The following is a 22,415-nucleotide window of genomic DNA, read 5'->3' as shown; positions in this document are numbered from 1 at the left end:
ATTTCACCTGCTGTTCCACATGGTGCCACACATTTTCTACGGGATTAAGACTGGGTGACCGACAGGGTGCGTAAGTATTCACCAAAGCAGGAACTTAGCGAGCCCTATGAATGCAACTGATGTATGCTTGGAAGACGAGAGTGTCCGCAGGATAGCCGGCCGAAGTGGCCGTGTGGTTAAAGGCGCTGCAGTCTGGAACCGCGAGACCGCTACGGTCGCAGGTTCGAATCCTGCCTCGAGCATGGATGTTTGTGATGTCCTTAGGTTAGTTAGGTTTAACTAGTTCTAAGTTCTAGGGGACTAATGACCTCAGCAGTTGAGTCCCATAGTGCTCATAGCCATTTGAGCCATTTTTTGTCCGCAGGATACTCATCGTTAAGGTGTAGATGGAAGGTCAACATTTGCTTACCGAAAATGTTCTAAATATTTTCACGGTACAGTCTCTAATGACTTCGATGTCGACGGAACGTTATACTCTAATCTTTCTTTCTTCATTTTCATGATAACCCGAATGTGTGGCCTCAAGTCATAGAACGAAAAACACCTCCCCCTCCCCCCCCCCCCCCCCAAAAAAAAAGAAAGAAAGAGAAGAAAGCCACACAGAACCATGTAATTCGGAACTATTCCGGATCTTTTGCGAGGTACCCAACTCCTGATGTACATTTCATGGCGTTCCTTTCTAAATGTTCTCTTAGGAATCTGATGAGATGGACCTGCACTCACTGATGCCAGCCATTCCTGTCCGGTTTGAAACTTTTAGTAATTGACAAGGCACGGCATTTGTTCCAGTCCCTGCCAGTTGGGATTTTCCAAGACCACAGTTCTTACGCTATGTTAAGTGGTTTGAGTGGTCATTCCTTGTAGACATGTTGAAGATGCCGGCAACGGTGTAAATGGCTTTTTAGCGCTAGACAGACAAAGCTGCTGTCAGTACTGCTTGAAAGCCACACTTGCCGTGTGACCGCTTAGGCACTGCGCAAGCAAAATTTCGTTACGTGACTGGTCGTGTTAGGCGTGCGAAACAGCTGCTCAGAACCCAATTTAACTGACAGCGATCTTCTTTCGCCTTAGGGAGCGTATTGGCTCACACTTTCTAGTGTTAAAAACCCTTCGTTTCAAAATACTACGAAGGGTGTTCTATAAGTAATATAACGCATATTTATTGTGAAAGCAGGTTGCTTTTGTTCAGGATTTCAACACACCATATTATTCTACACTCTTGTGATTAAAACCACCGGTTTTTTTTAACAGGATCTCCATTCAATGAGGCGACATCACGCCACCTTACAGTAAGGACCTGTACACCCGCATTGTACCTGTCTACTGGTCAACATCTGAAACAACGTCTTGCTGGATCAATAACCTCCCCATCATCCACATAATGCTTCGCGCAGTGTACATCCTTCATTGGGGCAGACAGGTAGAAGTTGGAAGGTGCGAGATCCGGACTGTAGGGTGGATGAGGAAGAACAGTCCAATGCGGTTTTGTGAGCTCCTCTCAGGTGTGCAGACCTGTGTGAGGCATTGTGGAGAAGGAGAAGTTAGTTTGCATTTTTGTGGCGACGAACACGCTGAAGTCGTTTCCCCAGTTACCTGAGGTTAGTACGATACACTTCAGAGCTGGTCGTTGCACCGTGGTTGGGGACATCAAACAGAATAACCTCTTCAGAAACTCAGAAGAACGTCGCCATGGCTTTACCTGCTACGGGTGAGGCTTTGAACCTTTTCTTCTGGGTAGAGGTGGTGCAAAGACACTACATAGATTGCTGTTTTATTTCCGGTTCAAAGTGATGAGCCCATGTTTCATCACCCATGACGACGTTCGACCAAAAGTTGTCTTGATCAGCCCAAGCAATTGCCAATTCCGCATATATGGTCCTTCGTTGCATTTACGATCTTCAGGTAGGCTGCTAGGAACCCAGTGAGCACACACTTCTAAGTACCCCAAATCTTGAACGAATGTGTCAGCACTACCAACAGAGACGTCTAGTTGTGTGCCAAGGTGTTAGATTGTGAGCCTTCGATCACCTCGAATGAGAGTGTCCGTACCTTTCAACATTGCAGGAGTCACAGCTGTGTGAGGCCGGCCGGCATGTGGGAGGTCGGACAGGTATGTGGGACCTTGTTGCGATGATGATCGGTGGCTAGCCCAACGACTCAGCGTGCTTTTGTTCACTGCCAGGTGTTAGTAGATATTCTGTAAGCACCTAGGAATATCTGCGATGCTCTGGTTTTCCGCGAAAAAAAAAAAAAGCTCAATGACAGCTCTCCGCTTGGAATAGATCTCCGTTTACAGAGGTCGTTTTGAAGGCTACGTATAGTGCAGCCACCTATGAGAACTTCATGAAACCATAGTGGCTGAAGCAGGCATATTCCTTGATCTTCCAAAACAAATTCCACATTTTCCGACAGAAAACGCTCCTTATAGTACTGGTCTTTGCAATGTCCTACAGAGCGACAGCAGCGGAACATACAAGATCAAGGTGACAAGTGCCAATCGTCCAGCAGATATGGAGGAATATCCCACCAGACGCACCCTTCGCAGATGAATGGGATCATAAATTCCCTCAAAGGTATCAACTACGTCATGCTAGTGTTCGAAGTCATCAAAATCGCATTGGGCCTTGCTTGTGCTACATCACTGTTTGCGTCTCTCTAAGAAATTACTCTAAATTCCACTGGCTCGTTGTCTATCTGTCCTCAGAATCGTTTCTACTCTGATTTCTTGTTGTTCTCTTACTATGCAGAAGGGTGATTTTGCTAAATGGGGAAAAAAGACGATAAGGAGCCAAAATGGTCGTAGGGAGATATGACCGGAAATGCTTTACTAGGAAGGTACATAGACTTGAAGGTGGAGATAATGAAGTTTGAGAAATCCCCCAGTAGCAGCATCAGGCAGAGGATCCACCAGCGTGGGGTCAGCCAGACGACTGTGTGTAACATTCTCCATGTCAACTGCCACCATCCATACGACTTATAATGCGTGCAGGACTTGCCTCCTTGGCGACGATTTTGTCGCTGGTTTGTCGCACATGCCATCACGGAGCTGGGATTACTGTCATCCTTCCTATTCACATATGAGTCATCCGTTACGAAGGGCGGTTTTGACGACCTTCACAACACTCACTCACCTGTGAGCTACAGTGACTACCCATGGTATTGTGGCCGCAAACTATCAACTCCGTTTCTGCCTCTTTATGTGATTGGTGACTACTGGCGACCATCGCGTAGCACCACTCGTCCTTCCGCAACACCACTTCCTGCACGTCACCCTAAACCCCTCCTCCCCCCTGGAAGACGTGCCCTTGGTGATACGAAGGGCAATGTGGCTGTTACATGCAAATGCTCCAACTCACTGTCCTCTTAAATATGGAGCTAAACACATGTCCAGACAGAACATCATGTGTGCTTTCAGTCATTGAAACCTACATTGTCAAATGCCTTTTATCTCCACCTTCAAGACAATGTACCTCGCTTGGAACCTATTTCCGGCCATATGTCCATATGGGTAGAGTTATACTTGACAACCACAAAGAATTAATAATTGGTTCCTTTTATCGATCCACACGACCCAAATGATTCACTTGCTAAACAGTTCAAAGAAAACTTGAGTATCATCTCAAATAGGAACCCCACTCATACAATGATAGTTGGTACTGATTTCAATCTACCCTCGATATGTTGGTCAAAACGCATGTTCAAAGCCGTTGGCAGGCAAAAAACGTCTTTAGAAATTGTACTAAACGCTTTCTCCAAAAAATTATTTTGAGCAATTAGTTGAGGAGCCTACTCGAAGTGTAAATGGTTGCGAAAAGATACTTGATCCCTTAGAAACAAATCGGTAGCATCATGACGGATACAGGTGTAATAAACCACAAGGTCATTGTAGCGATACTGGCCACCGCAACATCCAAACCCAACGCAAAACACATCCATGTAAAAAACCAGACAAAAATTTCCATGATGCCTTCGTTAGAGATGGTCTCCACCCCTTCCCAAGTAGATATATGTGTGTACACCAGATGCAGCTTAAATTCAAGGTCATAGTATCGGTTGCAAATCGAATGATTTAATCAAAATAATTTAATAAAAGATGGCACTGATTCCCCATTGAGCACAAAATCTGTCAAAACACTGTTGTAGACGCAAAGAAAAATCCAGCCAAATTTAAAATTACACGAAATGTTCAACATTGGCGATGGTTTACTGAAGCTCAGTGCGAGATGCTTTTAACAGCTTCTATAAAAAAATTCTATCTCGAAATCTAACAGAAAATCCAAAGAGATTTTGGTCATATGTTAAGTACACCAGTGAATCAAGAACAGCTGCCAATGTAACATAGAAGTAGACACCCTAGGCGTAGCGAAGCAGCTTATGTCACCAAATAAGGGCATGTCTTCCAATCCAGATAGTATTCCAACTAGGTTTCTTTCAGAGTATGCTGACACAACAGCCCCTTGCTTATCAATCATGTACAACCGCTCGCTCGATGAAAGATCCGTACTTAACGACTGGAAAGGTGCACGAGTCACACCAATACTCAAGAAAGGAAGTAGGACTAATCCGATGAATTACAAGCCAATATCACTGACGTCTATTTGCAGTAGGATTGTGGAACATATACTGAACATTATGAATTACCTTGAAGAAAGTCAGCACGGATTCAGGAAATACTGTAAATTCCTGTGAAACACAACTAGCTCTTTATTCGGACGAAGTAGTAAGTGCTATCGACAAGGGATCCTAAATGTATACTATATTTCTAGATTTTCAGAAGACGTTTAACACCGTTCCTCACAAGATACTTCTAATCATATCGCATGCTTAAGGACTGTCGGTTCACTCAAGCAGCTGGATTCGTGATTTCCTGCTATTTCTGTCAGAAGCAATTCAAAGTATGCTGATACAACAGCCCCGTATCAATCAATTATGTACAAATGTGGTAATCGGTGTAAAATAATCGAGTGGAACCGAAGTGATACCCGGCGTTCTTAAGGAAAGTATTTTACGTCCTCTACTGTTCCTAATTTGTATAAGCGATTTAGGAGACAATGTGACCAGCTCTCTTAGCATGTTTGCTGATGATACTGCCGTTGATCATATAGCGAATAGAGGCAGTTGTGTCTGAATAAGGAACAGTGTGAGCACGTCCACATGAGTACGAGAATATATTCGATATATTTCGGTTACACGATAAATCATACAAATTTAAAAGGTATCAATTCAAATAAATACCTAGAAATTACAGTTACGAACAACTTAAATAGGAACGATCACATAGAAAATACTGTAGCGAACGCAAACCAAACACTGCGTTTTATTGGTAGAACATTAGACTGTCTATACTATGCTTGCCCGTTCTCTGCTATTGCTGTGCGGTATGAGATGTTTAGTAAATATAAACGGTGTCACTGACATGATAAGTGAGCTGGGGTGGCAATCGTTAAAACAAAGGCGTTTGCGACTGCGACGAGATGTCGTCACGAAATTTCAATGAGCAGCTTTCTCCTTAGAATGTGAAAGTATTTTCTCCAATCTACATAGGGAGAAATGATCATCGTAACAAACCCAGAGGAATCGGAGCTCGTACAGACATACTTAAGTCTTTGTTTTTCCCACGCGCTGTTACAAGTGGAACGGTAGAGAAATGGTCAGAAGTAGTTCAAAGATCCCTGTGCAAGGCACTTATGTGTAATTGCACAGTAATCATGTAGATGTTGATTTTTGTTGCTCCTTATCTTTTCAGTGTTCGTTTCTTGCACTTTGTACCCAGTTAGCAAAATCATCCTGTACAAACACATTCCTTATCTTCTTTTAACACATAAGACTTGGTTACTCACAAATTGTGCTGGATTTTCATGAAACACTGTACGTGACATATTGGGAAAATATTACGATGAAGTTGTTTGGAAACGACTTGCTTCACGAAGGTGGTTAGTGAAAGCTGTTCGGCTACCAAAAGCTTTAACGCGTTTAACAATGAGAACAGCCCTCGTCTTCTTTCATGACAGTGCATTCCATTAGCGTCAACAGCATCAAAGAAAATTCATTTTAATGAATTCCTTTACCGGCAACTGGTCTCAGTATGTGATGAGCAAAGCAACACTAGACTCATACGGAGAGATTCACCTTGCGTATGAAGTTTACAGTGTGGATACTGAAATGTTTTTCATTGTAGTGATATGAATAAAGCAAATATCTTCATGAATGCAGGTTTCTGGCCTTACCCAGGGTCGTTCAATACTTGTCGCAACGCGGACAAGATGCGTTCCTTTGTGGTTTCGGGGAGGGGTAACAGCACCGCGACGCCCTTGTCGACCAAGGCTATGCTGTTCCTGTGCTGGTCGGCGAAGAGCGGAATAGTTACCATGGGAACGGCGTTGTACACCGCCTCTATGACTCCCAGCTGGCCGCCATGCGTCATGAAGACTCGAATCCCGGGGTGACCTAAGAAAGCAACAAAAAGTTTACGTGTTTACGTTCTGTAGCCTGTTCGCCTAATGGAAACTTGCGCCCCTATGCATTTGTAAGCGTATCAAAATCTACCTTTGGACCCAAAGTGCTTTGACAATGCATTAAATTTCTAATGCTTAATGAGTAAATGACGAGTGTCACGCACCTTCGTAATATGAACTGAAAGCTCATTGTTACTTTTTTATCTAGTACTAATAAATGATTGAGTGGCCATGTGCACTGTGCGTGTGTACATTCTGATCTGCGCTGACTGTAATGTGAGGTGTGGCTATAAAAGAACGGATCTGTAGGTGTCAAACATATTATTTCAAACACATGCATATTTAGTTATTGTCACGCTCAGTATATTCCCCTCTTCCATCGCTACAATAGTAGATGCGAATTTTCTATTGATAGAAACAGTGCTGGAATTCTTCCTCTGAGAACTTCTTGATGACGCTTGCCACCTTTCCTTTCACTGCATCAGCGGACTGAAACCGTGTTCCTTTTAATGCAGATTTCACCTTGGGGAATAGAAAAAAGGCACGTGACGCTACATCATGGGAATGAGGTGGGTGCTCTAGCAACGGGTGCTGCAGTATGCTAGAAACCTCTTTGACAGATGATGCGGTATGAGCCGGTGCGTTGTGTTGATGCAGAACCCATGAATTGTTCTTCCACAATTCCGGTGTTATTTTCTTATTTTCTCAACGAGTTGACCCATAACCTCAAAGTATTAGTATAGGTCAATAATTTGACTTTATAAACCCAGTGAAGATACACAATTCCATGAATATCGGAAAAAAGTAATCATAATCGCTCATGCGAGCTCATGCTCATGCGAGCTTCTTTCGCTCTCGGCGAAGTTGGTCTTCCAGTGCATGGATTGACGGTTAGTTTCTGGAACATAAGTGAAAGAAATTAGGATCATTTACATTGGGGCACAGTGTCAGTAAAGAAAAAGTTTTCACGAGCTGCTTCTTGTTCGATCGTGAGAATTTTCGGTGTAACTTTGGCACACACTTTTCTCACGTTAAATTGGTTACATAAAATTTGTCTTGCGCGTTCTTTGTCCATTTCTACAGTTTCAACAATCGATCAAATACTCAAACAATGGCCATATCGAAACATCTTACCTTCTTTTTCGAGATTTTCATCCGTTTTTGATGTTGAATGGCGTCCCCGGCGTGAGTCATCTTCGACGTCAACTCCACAATCTTGGAAACTCTTGAATCACTCAAAAACTCGCGTACGTGATAAACAGCTCTAGTCATAGACATCTCTTGCTAAACGATAGGTTTCAGTAGCAGTTTTTCCAAGTTCCATGTGAAACTAAATGACAGTTCATTGCTCTATTATTACACTTATCATTTATCCGGCAAAATAAAGTAACAGGTCTTACAAAAAAGAAGGCCACACTGGTTTCTCTACAAACACCAGAGACGCCGCATTCCACTGAGAAGGCTTGACGCTTCACAGCTATTGGCTGTTTACCTTTTACGCATGAGTAATTACTCTGTGGTAACACCAGTCTGGTTATTTTACAGCCACACGTGGCATAATATTGAAAAAAATTCGAATATCTAATCGCCAATCCTTCCTAATATGTCATCTACTCTCCATATTTCGTTTCTATTCTCTGTTTCAACATTTAACTTAATTATCACCGTCATTCAGGTCATATTTTAAATAATATAGGCAACTTCAAATTTTTTATCAAGTCACCAAATACAGTACAAGCACCCTTCTGGCTTGCGTTCACCCTCTACGACAGCTACCAGAATAAGCAGGATAACTACACTACTGGCCATAAAAAATGCTACACCACAAAGATGACGTGGTACAGATGCGAAATTTAGCCGACGGGAAGAAGATGCTGTGATATGCAAATGATTAGCTTTTCAGTGCATTTACACAAGGTTGGCGCCGGTGGCGACACCTACAACGTGCTGACATGAGGAATGTTTCCAACCGATTTCTCATACACAAACAGCAGTTGACCGGCGCTGCCTGGTGAAACGTTGTTGTGATGCCTCGTGTAAGGAGGAGAAATGCGTACCATCACGTTTCCGACTTTGATAAAGGTCGGATTGTAGCCTATTGCGATTGCGGTTTATCGTATCGCGACATTGCTGCTCGCGTTGGTCGAGATCCGACTGTTGGCAGAATATGGAATCGGTGGATTCAGAAGGGTAATACGGAAAGCCGTGCTGGATCCCAACGGCCTCGTATCACTAGCAGTCGAGATGACAGTCATCTTGTCCGCATGGCTGTAACGGATCGTGCAGCCACGTCTGGATCCTTGAGTCAACAGATGGGGACGTTTGCGAGACAACAACCATCTGCACGAAGAGTTCGACGACGTTTGCAGCAGCAAGGACTATCAGCTCGGAGACCATGGCTGTGGTTACCCTTGACGCTGCATCACAGACAGGAGCGCCTGCGATGGTGTATTCAACGACGAACCTGGGTGCACGAATGACAAAACGTCATTTTTCCGGATGAATCCAGGTTCTGTTTATAGCATCATGATGGTCGTATCCATGTTTGTCGACATAGCGGTGAATGCACATTGGAAGCGTGTATTCGTCATCGCCATACTGGCGTATCACCCGGCGTGATGGTATGGTGTGCCATTGGTTACACGTCTCGGTCCCCTCTTGGTCGCATTGACGGTACTTTGAACAGTGGACGTTACATTTCAGATGTGTTGCGACCCGTGGCTCTACCCTTCATTCGATCCCCGCGAAACCATACATCTCAGCAGGATAATGCACGACAGCATGTTGCAGGTCCTGTACGGGGCTTTCTGGACGCAGAAAATGTTCGACTGCTGCCCTGGCCAGCACATTCACCAGATCTCTCACCAATTGTGGCCGAGCAACTGGCTCGTCACTATACGCCAGTCACTACTATTGATGAACTGTGGTATCGTGTTGAAGCTGCATAGCCAGCTGTACCTGTACACGCCATCCAAGCTCTGTTTGACTCAATGCCCAGGCGAATCAAGGCCGTTATTACGGCCAGAGGATGTTGTTATGGGTACTGATTTCTCAGGATCTATTCACCCAAACTGCGTGAAAATATAATCACATGTCAGTTCTACTATAATATTTTTGTCCAATGAATACCCGTTTATCATCTACATTTCTTCTTAGTGTAGCAATTTCAATGGCCAGTAGTGTAATTTTTTTTCTTCTTCCGCCGATGACAAATGAAAATGAGCAGCACCTTTCAGGTATTCTGTCACGCTTCCACGTTGACCCATATTACAGCGCTGATTACATGCAACCGACTGGCAAATGCTTTCCACTTCAGTTTCTTGACTTCGTCACAGTTAGACGGTCACGTCACGGGCTGGCACCACATCAACTACAGCGTTCCAAAGCGAGCAGTGTGATTTTTTATGGATGTAACCGCTTTTTTGATGGATGGGCTTGCCTGTGGTTGTGGTAATGCGGATGGTTTACGAAGACGCAGTGGATCACGCTTGGGAAGTATTAAGGACGCTGGATCCCAAAGCAGCACTGAGGAGTGAGTCGACCAGGCGCCAGGGTCCAGTTTACAAGACAGTCGGGCGCAAGCACCATGCTGGCCACCCTGCCCGTCATTTCGTTGATATGCAACGGAGGCAGCTCCGCTTCTGTCACTGAAGGAAACATTGTTCAGTGCTGTTCAGCTCATTAATCCAAGTGATTACAAGAAGGTGGTCTCAGAGCTGGTACACTGAAATGTATAAACGATTGCTACAGTAGACCCCTGCTGACGTGTCATCATACGCCCAGGGATTCTGGTAGGCACTGACTGTTTAGTGGGGCAGTTTCAAGATAGGTACAGTCGTAGAAAACAGCATTAAATAGTTCGGACGTAATACATAGGCAAGAGAAAGGCCGACGTCTTAAGCAGGGATGCGAGAGCGTGTGCTGCTACTATGTTCCAAAAACCTCGCATTAATGAAATAAAGTGTCATGGTTATGAAAGTATGTGCTGAGGGCAAACTAGAAAAGAACTTTAAAGTAGTGTCTAAAGAGCACAATAATAAAGAGAATGGTACGTTGGCGGTGGTGAAGCACTTCAAGAGCAAGGAGCATTCGTTGGGTAAGTTCACAGACAGCATGAAGGCATTGCACTTTGGAGATAAAGGGCGGTTGTTTCCCAATTTAGAGGAAGTGGGGAATTTTTGGTCTTTGAGAAATGAATGCGTCCGCGTCTTAAATGAGAAAACAGAAATGCGCAAGAGGCATTTCTGGGCCCGATTTAGCGATGTTCCCGTTGGGAAGCAGTCAGCAACTTCCAATTAGCGGCGTTAATTTTATGTTTCCTATTGCCCATTTTATCTAAATGAACGCGATGCAATAAAGCTCTAGTATTGGTTTTTAGAACTTGTTGGGACTTGACGTATAATGTTCATAGATTTTGCGATAGACAGTAGCATCAACGGGGATCGTGACATATGCGCTGCGGGAAAGTACGTTCTTTAGTACGAGGGTTGCCCAGAGAGTAATGCACCACATTTTCTTTTCTCAGCCGAAAACAATGCTACGAATGCGAAACGTTCCATATGTATTACTCGAAGTCTTTTGAGTGAGTGCGCCAAGTTTCCGTCACTTCCGACAAATAGCGTAGCTGCAGGACAGTATCAAAATGGTGTCTGTAGGTGATGTACGTTAGGGTACGTTGCAAGTAACTTGCCGTCATTGCATTTCTCACTGCAGAGAAAGGAACTGTAGGGAATTTTCACGAACGCTTGTGCAAAGTCTATGGAGCATCTGCTGTCGAGAGAAGTAGTTAGTCGCTGGGCACGGAGGGTGAGGTCATCAGAATACCGTTCGGTGGAGCTCCATGACTTTCAGCGGTCGGGGAGACCATCCACGACTGTCACATCCGCATGTTGCAGCGAGCTGATGTTGTCATTCGCGAGGACAGACGCATTACGACTCGGCACTTGGCGCTACATCTGTCAATCAGCAAATGAGGTGTGGATGAAATTATCCGCACCCTTGAATATTCAAAAGTGTGTGCAAGATGGGCCACTCGGGATCTAACGCTGGATCACAAATCGCACAGAAAAAAACATTTTCCTTGCTTTGTTGCAACGTTTTGAAGCTGAGGGGGCGGCCTTCTTGTCCCGGATTGTGTCAAGTGATGAGATCTGGGTTCACCATTTTGAGCCCAAAATAAAACGACAGTCGATGGAATGGCACCTTCCAACTCGCCGCAGAACGAAAAATTCAAAGCAGCTGCTTCCGTCGGTAAGGCGATGATCACCGTGTTCTGGGGCTCAAAAATGTTCAAATGTGTGTGAAACCTTATAGGACTTAACACACTACTTAACATAAATTATCCTAAGGACAAACACATATACCCATGTCCGAGGGAGGACTCGAACCTCCACCGGGGCCAGCCGCACAGTCCAGGACTGCAGCGCCTTGGACCGCTTGGCTAACCCCGCGCGGCTGTTCTGGGACTGTGGAGGTGTGAGTCTCATTCATGTGATGCCAAGAGGCGGTACCATTAATTCAGAAGCATATGTCCACACATTAACAAAACTCAAGACGCGCTTCCGGCGACTTCGGCGCCACAGCAACCCAGGAGTTGTTTTGTGCATCACGATAAAGCTCGGCCCTACAGAAGTCTGAGATCTGCTGAACACATCGCAAAACAGGGTAGGACAGTGTTACTCCATTCACCCTACAGCCCTGACCTAGCCCCCTCAGAGTTCCACTTGTTTGGGCCATTAAAGGATGTCATTCGTGGAAGACATTTTGAGGACGATGAGGAGGTGATTCACAAAGTGAAGCACTGGTTCCGACATCACGACAAGGATTGGTGCCGACGGGGCATACACACCCTTGCTTCGCGCTGTAGGAAGTCAGTATAACGGGATTACGTGGAAAAATAGGGTGTGTAGGTAAAACACCATTCTTTTGTGTGTGTAATTCTCATTATGTTCAGTACAGAAGTTCTGAAGGAAAAAAATGCGGTGCATTACTTTCTGGGCAACCATCGTAGGTGAAAACGGCTACCTTCAGTTTAGAGCTGTGCTTTGAGAGTATAACAAGTATAATAGGCCGCTTTCCGGGCGGGAAGGAGCGCCGGTCCCCGGCACGAATCCTCCCGGCGGATCTGCGTCGAGGTCCGGTGAGCCGGCCAGTCTGTGGATGGTTTTTAGGCGGTTTTCCATCTGCCTTGGCGAATGCGGGCTCGTTCCCCTTATTCCGCCTCAGCGACACTATGTCGGCGATTGATGCGCAAACAAGTTCTCCACGTACGAGTACACCACCGTTACTCTACCACGCAAACATAGGGGCTACACTCGTCTGGTGTGAGACGTTCCCTGGGGGGGGGGGGGGGGGGGGGGTGTCCACCGGGGACCGAACCGCACAATAACCCTGGGTTCGGTGTGGGGCGGCAGAGGGGTGAAGTGGACTGCGATAGTCGTCGTGGGGTTGTGGACCACTACGGCTGCGGCGGGGACGGAGTCTCTCCGTCGTTTCTATGTCCCCGGTTAACGTAACATAACATAACACAATAGGCTAACATGAAATGCATATTTGCTGCTGGACTTTTACTTTTTCTCGTGCCTGATGACAAAGAAGCTTTGAGTTATGTTATAGTCAGGATGATATAAATATTTTTATATGGTGGTTAGTACGTATCGTACTGTGATTTATTGATTAGTTTCCACGTTTTGTAGCATTTGGGAATGGGTTAACATAGTACCGAAACATGCTGTACTAAAAATATCACATATTTGACAACCGGTAGCGTAACATTCTCTGTACTGAATCTTGAGACAGTTGTATGATGGCTTCACAACAGATATTATTTGCGTTTGGTATTTGTGTACTTACGAAGGACGTCGGTCTGTGGCAGCCATCTGCGCACCATGACGTTGGGGCTAAGGTTGGGGACGCCATCCGGGTTCCCCTTCCAAAGCACACGCTGCGGCAGCTCGGCGAAGGCCGCCGCCATTGCCGCCGTCACCTCCTGCGGCACGGCTTCTGGCCGGATTGTTGAGCCAAACGTGAAGAGGATCACTCCATGCTCGGCCTCGTCCATGAACGTCTGTATGTCCTGCGGGTTTAAGTGGGTTATGGCTGATCAAGCATGTAATTCTGTCGCATAAGTCGATCTACATTAAATGTTTGATTGGATACTAAACTAAGCTGAATAATTCCATGTACCGCACGACAGCAACAGTGTATAATTACGAGGTGCGTTCAATAAGTAATGCAACACTCTTTTTTCTGAAAGCAGGTTCGTTTTATTCAGGATTCCAATACACCATACTGTTCCTCACTCTTTTGGCTTCAATACCCACTTTTTCACCACAATCTCCATTCAATCCGACGGCCTTAAGCAATCTTACTTGGAGGGCCTACATGCCGGCATGGTACCACTCTCCTGCTCAATGTCGGAGCCAACGTCTTGCTGCACCAATAACACCCCCCCCCCCCCCCTTCCCGACCCCGTCATCTACGTACTGCTTCCTGCGGAGTGCATCCTTCGTTGGGTCAAAGAGATATAGTTGGAAGGTGCCACTTCCGGCTGTCGGGCGGATGACGAAGACCAGTCCCATGAGGCTTTATGAGGCCATTTCGGGTGCGTATACTTACGTGAAGCCTTGGTTGTCCTGGAAAAGGAAAAGTTCATTTGCATTTTTGTGCCGATGAACACACTGAAGTTGTTTCTTAAATTTCAGGACGGTAGCACAATACACTTCAGAGTTGATCGTAGCACCGCGGAGGAGGCCATCAAACAAATAACTCCTTTAGAGTCCCAGAAGACGGGCTCCATGACTACTGGCTGAGGGTGCAGCTTTGAACTTTTTCGTCGGAGGGTAGACGGTACAGTGTCACTCCATGGGTTGCTGTTTCGTTTCCGGTTCGAAGTGATGAAACGGTGTCTCATCGGTTGTGAAAATGTTCGACAAGGAAATTCTCACAATCAGCCTCGCACTGACGGTCCTTCGTTGCTCTTTGTGGTCTTCAGTTAGGGGGCCAGGAACTCAGCGGGTACCTGCTTTACAGTGCCATAACCGGTGGACGAGTGTGTCAGCACTACCGACAGAGAAGTCCAATTATGCAGCGAGCTGTTCGATTGTGAACCGTCGATCGCCTCGAATGACAGTGTCTGTACATTCCAAAATTGCAGGAGTGACAGCTGTGAGCTGCCTGCTGGCACGATGGAGATGGGACAGGTTTGTGTGACCTTGTTGCGAACGACTCACCGTGCTTTTGTTCACTGCCAAGTATCCGTAGACAATCTGCAAGCGACAGTGAACATCTGCGATGCTCTGCTTTTCTGCCAAAAGACACCCAGTGACAGCTGTCTGCTTAGAACTCACCTCTGTTACAGACACCATTTTGTAGGCTTCGTATAGCGCCGTCACCTGTCGGAACTTCTATAGGGGCTGAAGCGGGAATATTCCACTATGTTCCTCACCAAATTCCACATTTTTTCAACTGAAACTAGGTGAGAAAAAATGTGTTGCTTTACTTACTGAATGCCTCTAGTATGTGTTGAGTGTACGGCTCCGACGTGTACTTGGCAGGAGGAGAGCATACACTGATCAGCCAGAACATTTTCACTACCTACGCAACAGCCTGTATTCCCACCTCTGGCACGGATAACGGTGGCGATTCGTCGTGTCATGGAAGCAATGAGGCCTTGGTAGATCGCTGGAGGGAGTTGGCATCACATCTGCACAGAAAATTCACCTAATTCTAATTATTTCCGGAGAGGGGGCGACAGTGCTGACTCCACTTTCAATCACATCCCAGATATGCTCGATCGGGTTCAGATTTGGTGAGTTGGGAGGCCAACGCATCAGCTAGATCTCGCCACTGTGTTCCGTGAACCACTCCAGCACACTCCTGGCCTTGTGAAATCGCGCATTATCGTGCTGAAATATGCCATTGCCTGAAATATGCCATTGCCGTCGGGAAACATTATGGTCATGAAGGGGTGTACGTTGTCTGCAACCAGTAAATGATTCTCCTTGGCCATCATGATGCGTTGTACGAGCTCCACTGAACCCTTGGATGGCGACGTTAATGTTCCCCGGAGCGTAATGGAACCGCTGACAGCCTGTCTCCGTCCTGCAGTACAGGTGTCAAGGAGCTAATCAACTGAAAGACGACGGATTCGCGCCTTCCCATCAACACAATGAAGAAGGTATCACGATTCATTAGACCATGCAATGCTCTGGCATTGCGCCAGCGTCCAGTGCCTATGATCACGTGATCGTGGTGTTAACATTCGGACATGCATGGGTTGTCGGCTGCGGAGGCCCATTGTTAGGAGTGTTCGGTGCCGTGAGCGCTCAGACACACTTGTGCTCTTCCCACCATTAAAGTCTGATTTTAGTCCCGCCACAGTTCGCTTGTCCTGTTCTACCAGCCTGCCGAGGCTACGACGTCCGACATCCCTAACGAGGGGTGGCCCCCAATCCCACGACTTCTGGTTGTCTCTGTCGGACCATTATGGTCAGGGGACATCTACTGGTACGTACTTTTCAATACAATAAAATTTACCAACAGCAGCACGCTTTAAGATATTTTATTTTATTTCAAACACAACCATTTTCAGCAATTCATTTTGCCATCTTCAGGCCCCATACGCTTTTTTCGAATCAATGAGCTTATTGTAATGCGCATAAAACTGGATATCGTGAATCCCAATCGTTGTGCAGATGATTCATACTAGAGCGTGGCAGTTACGCAGCGAGCTGTTCGATCGTGACAATTGCTGTCGCGCTCTCTTATGAATCAGCTGGACAAGCGCATGGAGCCTGAAGATGGCAAAATGAATTGTACCGAAACTAGTTGTGTTCGAAATAAAATATCTTAAAGTGTACGGCTGTTGGTAAAGTTTATTGTATTGAAAACTTGTCGATGTGGTTTAACCATGGTTTCGTCGCATGTTGAAGACAATCGCCACAGCACTCCTCGAACACTCGAGAAGTACTGAAGTTTCAGAAATGTTCGTTCCGAGCCTCTGGGCCATCACAGTCCTCCCGCGGTCAAACTCAAATAGATCGCGCTCCTTCACCATTCTACACACGGACGGCACTTTCTTTGATACTACACTGAAGAGCCAAAGAAACTGGTACACCTGCCTATTACCGTGCAGGGCCCCAGCGAGCATGCAGAAGTGCCCCAACACGACGTGATATGGGCTCGACCTAATGTCTGAAGTTGTGCTGGAGGGAACTGACACCATCTTTCCTGCAGGACTGTCCATAAGTCCGTAAGAGTAGGAGGGGTTGGCGACCTCTTCTGAAGAGCACGTTGCAAGGCATCCCTGATATGCTCGATAACGTTCATATCTGGGGAGCTTGGTGGCCATCGGAAATTTCTGGAGCCACTCTGTAGCAATTCTGGAGGTGTGGGGTGGCGCAATGTTCTTCTGGAATTGTTCAAATTCGTCTGAATGCACAATGGACATGAATGGATGCAGGTGATCAGACAGGATGCTTACGTACGAGTCACCTGTCAGAGTCCTATCTAGACGTATCTGTGCCCCATATCACTCCAACAGCACACGCCGCACACCATTACAGAGCCTCCATCAGCTTGAATTGTCCCCTGCTGAAATTCAGGGCCCATGGATTCATAAGGTTGTCTCTACACCCGTACACGTCCATCCGCTGGATACAATTTGAAATTAGACCAGGCAACAGGTTTCCAGTCATAAGCAGTCCAATGTCTGTGTTGACGGGCTCAGGCGATGCGTAAAGCTTCGTGTAGTGCTGTAATCAAGGGTACACGAGTGGGACTTCGACTCTGATAGCCCATATCAATGATATTTTGTTGAATGATTCGCACACTGACACTTGTGATGGCCTAGCATTGAAATCTGCAGAAATTTTCGGAAGGACTGCACTTCTGTTACGTTGAACGATTCTGTTCAGTCGTCGTTGGTTCTGTCGTTGCAGGATCTTTTCGGCCGCAGCGATGTCCGAGATTTGATGTTTTACCGGATTCCTGATATTCACGGTACACTCGTGAAGTGTTCGTACGGGAAAATACGCACTTCATCGCTACCTCGGAGATACTGTGTCCCATCGCTCGTGCGCCAACTATTACATAACGTTCAAACTCGTAGTCATTGTAGCAGCAGTAACCGATCTATCAACTATGCCAATCGCTTGTTGTCTTACATAGGCGTTGCCGACCGCAGCGTCGTATTCTGCCTGTATTTCTGTATTCGAATACACATGCCTACACCAGTTTCTTTGGCGCTTCAGTGTACATGCACCGTGCGTGTGTCTGACGGGCACTCACTCCTTGCAGGTAACGCTGTTATTGCCCGGATTTATATTGACAGTGAGTCGGTGGACATAATGTTTTGGCAGTTGGCGTGCGCGAAATAAGCCTACATTTTCTTTTAAGGACATTTAAATTTAAATCATCACAATACATGTACATATAAGATCGGGATGAGACAGAAAGAATGATAAAACCAAAGTTTTATTTAACAAAAAATTTTACCATGGCAACACGACTGTTTATAGAGAGCCGGCCGAAGTAGCCGTGCGGTTCTAGGCGCTGCAGCCTGGAACCGCGAGACCGCTACGGTCGCCGGTTCGAATCCTGCCTCGGGCAGTTAGGTTTAACTAGTTCTAAGTTCTAGGGGACTAATGACCTCAGAAGTTGAGTCCCATAGTGCTCAGAGCCGTTTGAACCATTTGTTTATAGAGAATCTTGTGGGTGCTTGGACTGGCGTGGAAAAAGTAATATTTCTTGAGTGAGATGAATGTTTGGTGGATATAAACAGGTGTACAGTATATGAATAGCGCACTTGAGTTACTTAATGATACATGCGCCTCCATTGTCGATGACTCTCTTTCAGCGCTGGAGCGAGGCCATATTGCAAATCTGAAGAAATGTATCGGTTCAGTCAAAAAGCTTTCAAGTCTAATTTTAAACTATATTTTCTTTATATAACGGCTTTCCTGTGCCATAGAGAAAAGGAAGGGTGGGAATCGGATGACACAAACACGGAAAAGTATGGAGAATATGTAATTTACGTCCAATGGAAATGGAAATGAGCGTTCGACGCCATTGGCCGGGAGGCCACTTACAGGCAGGTCCGGCCGCCTTGGTGCAGGTCTTATTACATTCGACGCCACACTGGGCGACCTGCGCGCCGGATGGGGATGAAATGACGATGAAGACAACAGAACACCTGGTCCCGGAGTGGAGAAAATCCCCAACCCAGCCGGGAATCGAACCTGGGCCCCTTAGGACAGCAGTCCGTCTCGCTCAGCATTTAGCTATCGGGGCGGACATTAACGTCCAATAAAACCGAGCGAGATGGCGCAGTGGTTACACACTGGAATCGCATTTGGGAGAAAGACGGTTCAGACACGTGTCCGGCCATCCTGATTTAGGTTTTCCGTGATTTCCCTGCATCTGCATCTACATCGTACTCCGCAAGCCACCTAATGGTGTGTGGCGGAGGGTACTTTCGGTACCACTATCTGATCCCTCCAACCCTGTTCCACTCACAAATTATGCGTGGGAAAAATGATTGTCGGTAAGCCTCCGTATTGGCTCTAATTTCTCGAATTCTCTCCTCGTGGTCTATACGCGAGATGTACGTCGGGGGAAGTAATATGTTGTCTGACTCCTCCTGAAAAGTGCTGTCCCGAAATTTCAATAGTAAAGCTCTCCGTGATGCACAACGTATCTCTTGTAACGTCTGCCAGTGGAGTTTGTTTAGCATCTCCGTAACGCTTTCTCGTCAGCTAAACGATACCATGACGAAACGCGCTGCTCTTCTTTGGATCTTCTCTATCTCCTCTATCAGTCCTACCTGATAGGGATCCCAGATAGATGAACAATACTCAAGATTCGGGCGAACGAGCGCCTTATACGCCACTTTTTTCGTCGATAAGCTACATTTCCTTAAGATTCTTCCCTTGAATCTGAGTCTTGTGTCTGCTTTTCCTTCTATCTGTTTTATCTGGCCATTCCACTTAAGGTCGCTGTGGATAGTTACGCCTAGATATTTTACGGCAGACGCTGTCTCCAGCGGTTTGTCATCAATAGTGTAGCTATACAGTAGTGGATTTCTTTCCTTATGTACGCGTAATATGTTACCTTTATTTACGTTTAAGGTCAACTGCCAGGGTCTGCACCATTCATCAATTCTCTGCAGGTCGTTCTGCAGATTCTTACGATCTTCTGATGTTGCTACTTTGGCATAAACAACTACATCATCTGCGAATAGCCTTAAAGAGCATCCGACGCTTTCTACTAGATCATTTACATATATTGTGAACAGCAACGGTCCTATCACACTTCCCTGTGGTATTCCGGATATTACCTTTACCTCTGTCATTTCGGTGCCGGTGTGGTAGCTGAGAGAATGAATAGATGATTTTGACCCACTACTGATTTTACATACGACCAAAATCTCTTAGGGTTTTTATTCAGGTCGGTTGACAACATCTTGCTTTCGAGATCATTGAATGCTTCTCTCATTGCTCTCCTTACGCTCATTTTCGCTTCGTTCAGCTTTTGATATCGGTATAAATGGTTAAATAGGTTTTGATATAGGTCTAAATCGCTTCAAGCAAATGCCGGGATGGTTCCTTTGAAAGACCACGTCCGACTTCCTCCATCCATCCTTCCATAATCCGATGGGATCAATGACCTCGCTTTTTGGTCCTTTCCCCCAAATCAATCAACCAACCAGCCAACTTCGAATAAGCTCTTTAATGTCTTTTGTCTTTGTATTAGCGTCATGTGGGTGTATTTAACTGTGTTGTAGCGACTCTTAATGCAACGTTCAGAGAGATTTGTCCGTCTTCTGTTTGTGGAGGTACACTTTTGTATAGGTTGTTGCTATTTTTTTTATAGAGCTGAACCATTCCTGTGTGTTGACGTGAAGAGCCATTGCTGGTCACTGGTAAGGACGTCCGCAGCACGTCGTCTAGTAGCTAGCGTTGTTGCCTCTGGATCACGGGTTCCTGGATTCGATTCCCGGCCGGGTTGGAGATTTTCTCTGCCTGGGGACTGGGTGTTTGTGTTGTCATCATTTCATCATCATCGTCATCATTTGTGACAGTGGCTAGCTTGGATTGTATCAAACTTTGACCGTACAAATTGGGGATTTGTACGGGGGCTGATGACAGCGTGGCTGAGCGCCCCACAAACCAACATCATCTTCATCACTAGTAAGGACTATTTCGGCTTTGACTGATGTAACTTATTCGCAAATTATCTCGCGCGGACTTTTCTGAATTGACCTAAAGCAAGCAGTATCCATACACGGAATCTTTGCAGACGAATTGTAGAAGCGGCGTACTGCATCAATGGCCTAAACCCTCCTCTGAATGACAGTGATTTTCATGGTTATGGTCTTTATCAAAGCCTGACGGTCTGCCGAACGTCAAGGCGGTCTTCTTTAAACTGCGAGGTTCAGTTTCTTGCAATGCGTACGCCCTGAAGTTCTTTGCGTAACGCTGCCTGTAAGCATCTGCTTAAAAGAATAATGTTCTAAAATGTAACTATCTACCTGAATTTACATCTTCCGTACCTCACTAATAGTACATTAATTTTTTTCTCAGGAAAATTCAAGACTCTGTTGCAAGTGCAACGTGGGTAAATGACATAATTCAAGGGCAAACAATGTCCTTTCAACATACAATTTTGGGACCGAATAAAAAGTCTACACACTTGATCGCTAGCCCAAACTTTTAATCATCATCAAGAACGAAGTAATAGTGTTCGCATCAGCATTGCAGAACGGAAGTACAACTGGGTAGTAAGTGCTGAGCGACAATCTACACACAATGTGGATAATAGATTACGACTACTTGACCAATTTTTTTAATCCCAGCGCAACGTAACAGAGGTGGCGCTGAACTTAAAGAAAACCTCAGGATTATAAACTGTAGATCCTACAGTAACAGTACGACACATAGGAACTAAGCTGAATGAGGTTCTTGAGGACATGCAAACACTGATGAAATGTGGGCATTGGAACGGTGTTGTCCTTCCTAGCTGAAGAAATACGAGACTGGTACCATAACCTGTTTTCAGTATAGACGTTCGACTATGCAATATGTTTACTATAACTGACGACTAGAGAACGCTGTTCTCTACGGCAATAAATCTAGATGTAGATTAGCACCAAAATATTACAAATTTCAAGAAACTGCATTAACAGATATGAGACATTCCTTATCGCCGGTACACTCGAATTTATTACAACAGGTGACATTTCAAAAACGTTACTCTCTATTTAGTGCCTGAGACTCTTAACTATACCACAAAATATCATTCAGTAATACCTAGTCAAAACTAGTTTACGCAAGAATATATGGACTTCCAAGTTTATATCATAACTCGCAGTATTCTCCTCTGTAAAAGGTTTTCCAACACGTTGTTCATTTACGAGTGGTTTTTGCATGAATTAGTTAATGAACTAACCACCTAAAAAAAGCGATTAACGGCGTCAAGCACTCTATAGATAGTTCAATATTATCAATAACGTACCACTCGTAATTTCGTCGTATTCATGATGACACGTCAGGCAATATGCAGTTCGAAAGCCGCTTACCACCCTTTGTTATCTAGCACAAACTATTAAAAGTACAAGGTGGTCATGAACAACTGAGAGGGCTGTTGAATAAAGAATGATTATAATTTTTTTAACAACATACCTTTACTCATCGTCATAATTTCCATGGTCCTTCTCAACATAGTTTCCCATGAATGCGATACACTTGTCCCAGCATTTTCATTTTTTTAGAGGTCCTTTAAAATCGCCTCCTTAGCCTTCAGCACTGCTTCTGATGATTGATAACGCCTCCCACGAAGGTGTTTCTTCGTATTAGGGAATAGAAAAAAGTCCCATGGGGGTAAACCGGACTATAAGGGGGTGGTGGTGGTGGTGGTGTGGGGTGCACTTCACGCTTATTTTTGTAAGATACTTGGCAACAA

The 22,415-nt window shown here is 45.4% G+C and overlaps 1 protein-coding gene across 1 annotated transcript in view; it reads right to left on the bottom strand.

Moving 5' to 3' along the window:
* Positions 1-22,415, bottom strand: part of LOC124612927 (UDP-glucosyltransferase 2-like) — a 692,550-nt gene that overhangs the window by 24,095 nt on the left and 646,040 nt on the right. Inside the window, exons 5-6 of the mRNA XM_047141425.1 lie at positions 13,308-13,530; positions 6,228-6,447 (exon numbers count right to left, since the gene is read on the bottom strand). Of these exons, the coding sequence (XP_046997381.1) occupies positions 6,228-6,447; positions 13,308-13,530 (443 nt within the window). The remainder of the gene's footprint in view (positions 1-6,227; positions 6,448-13,307; positions 13,531-22,415) is intronic.

The sequence above is a fragment of the Schistocerca americana genome, chromosome 4 (genome assembly GCF_021461395.2).
Source record: "Schistocerca americana isolate TAMUIC-IGC-003095 chromosome 4, iqSchAmer2.1, whole genome shotgun sequence".
In the NCBI taxonomy this organism is placed as follows: Eukaryota; Metazoa; Arthropoda; class Insecta; order Orthoptera; family Acrididae; genus Schistocerca; species Schistocerca americana.
This window is presented reverse-complemented; position numbering and strand designations above follow the sequence as displayed.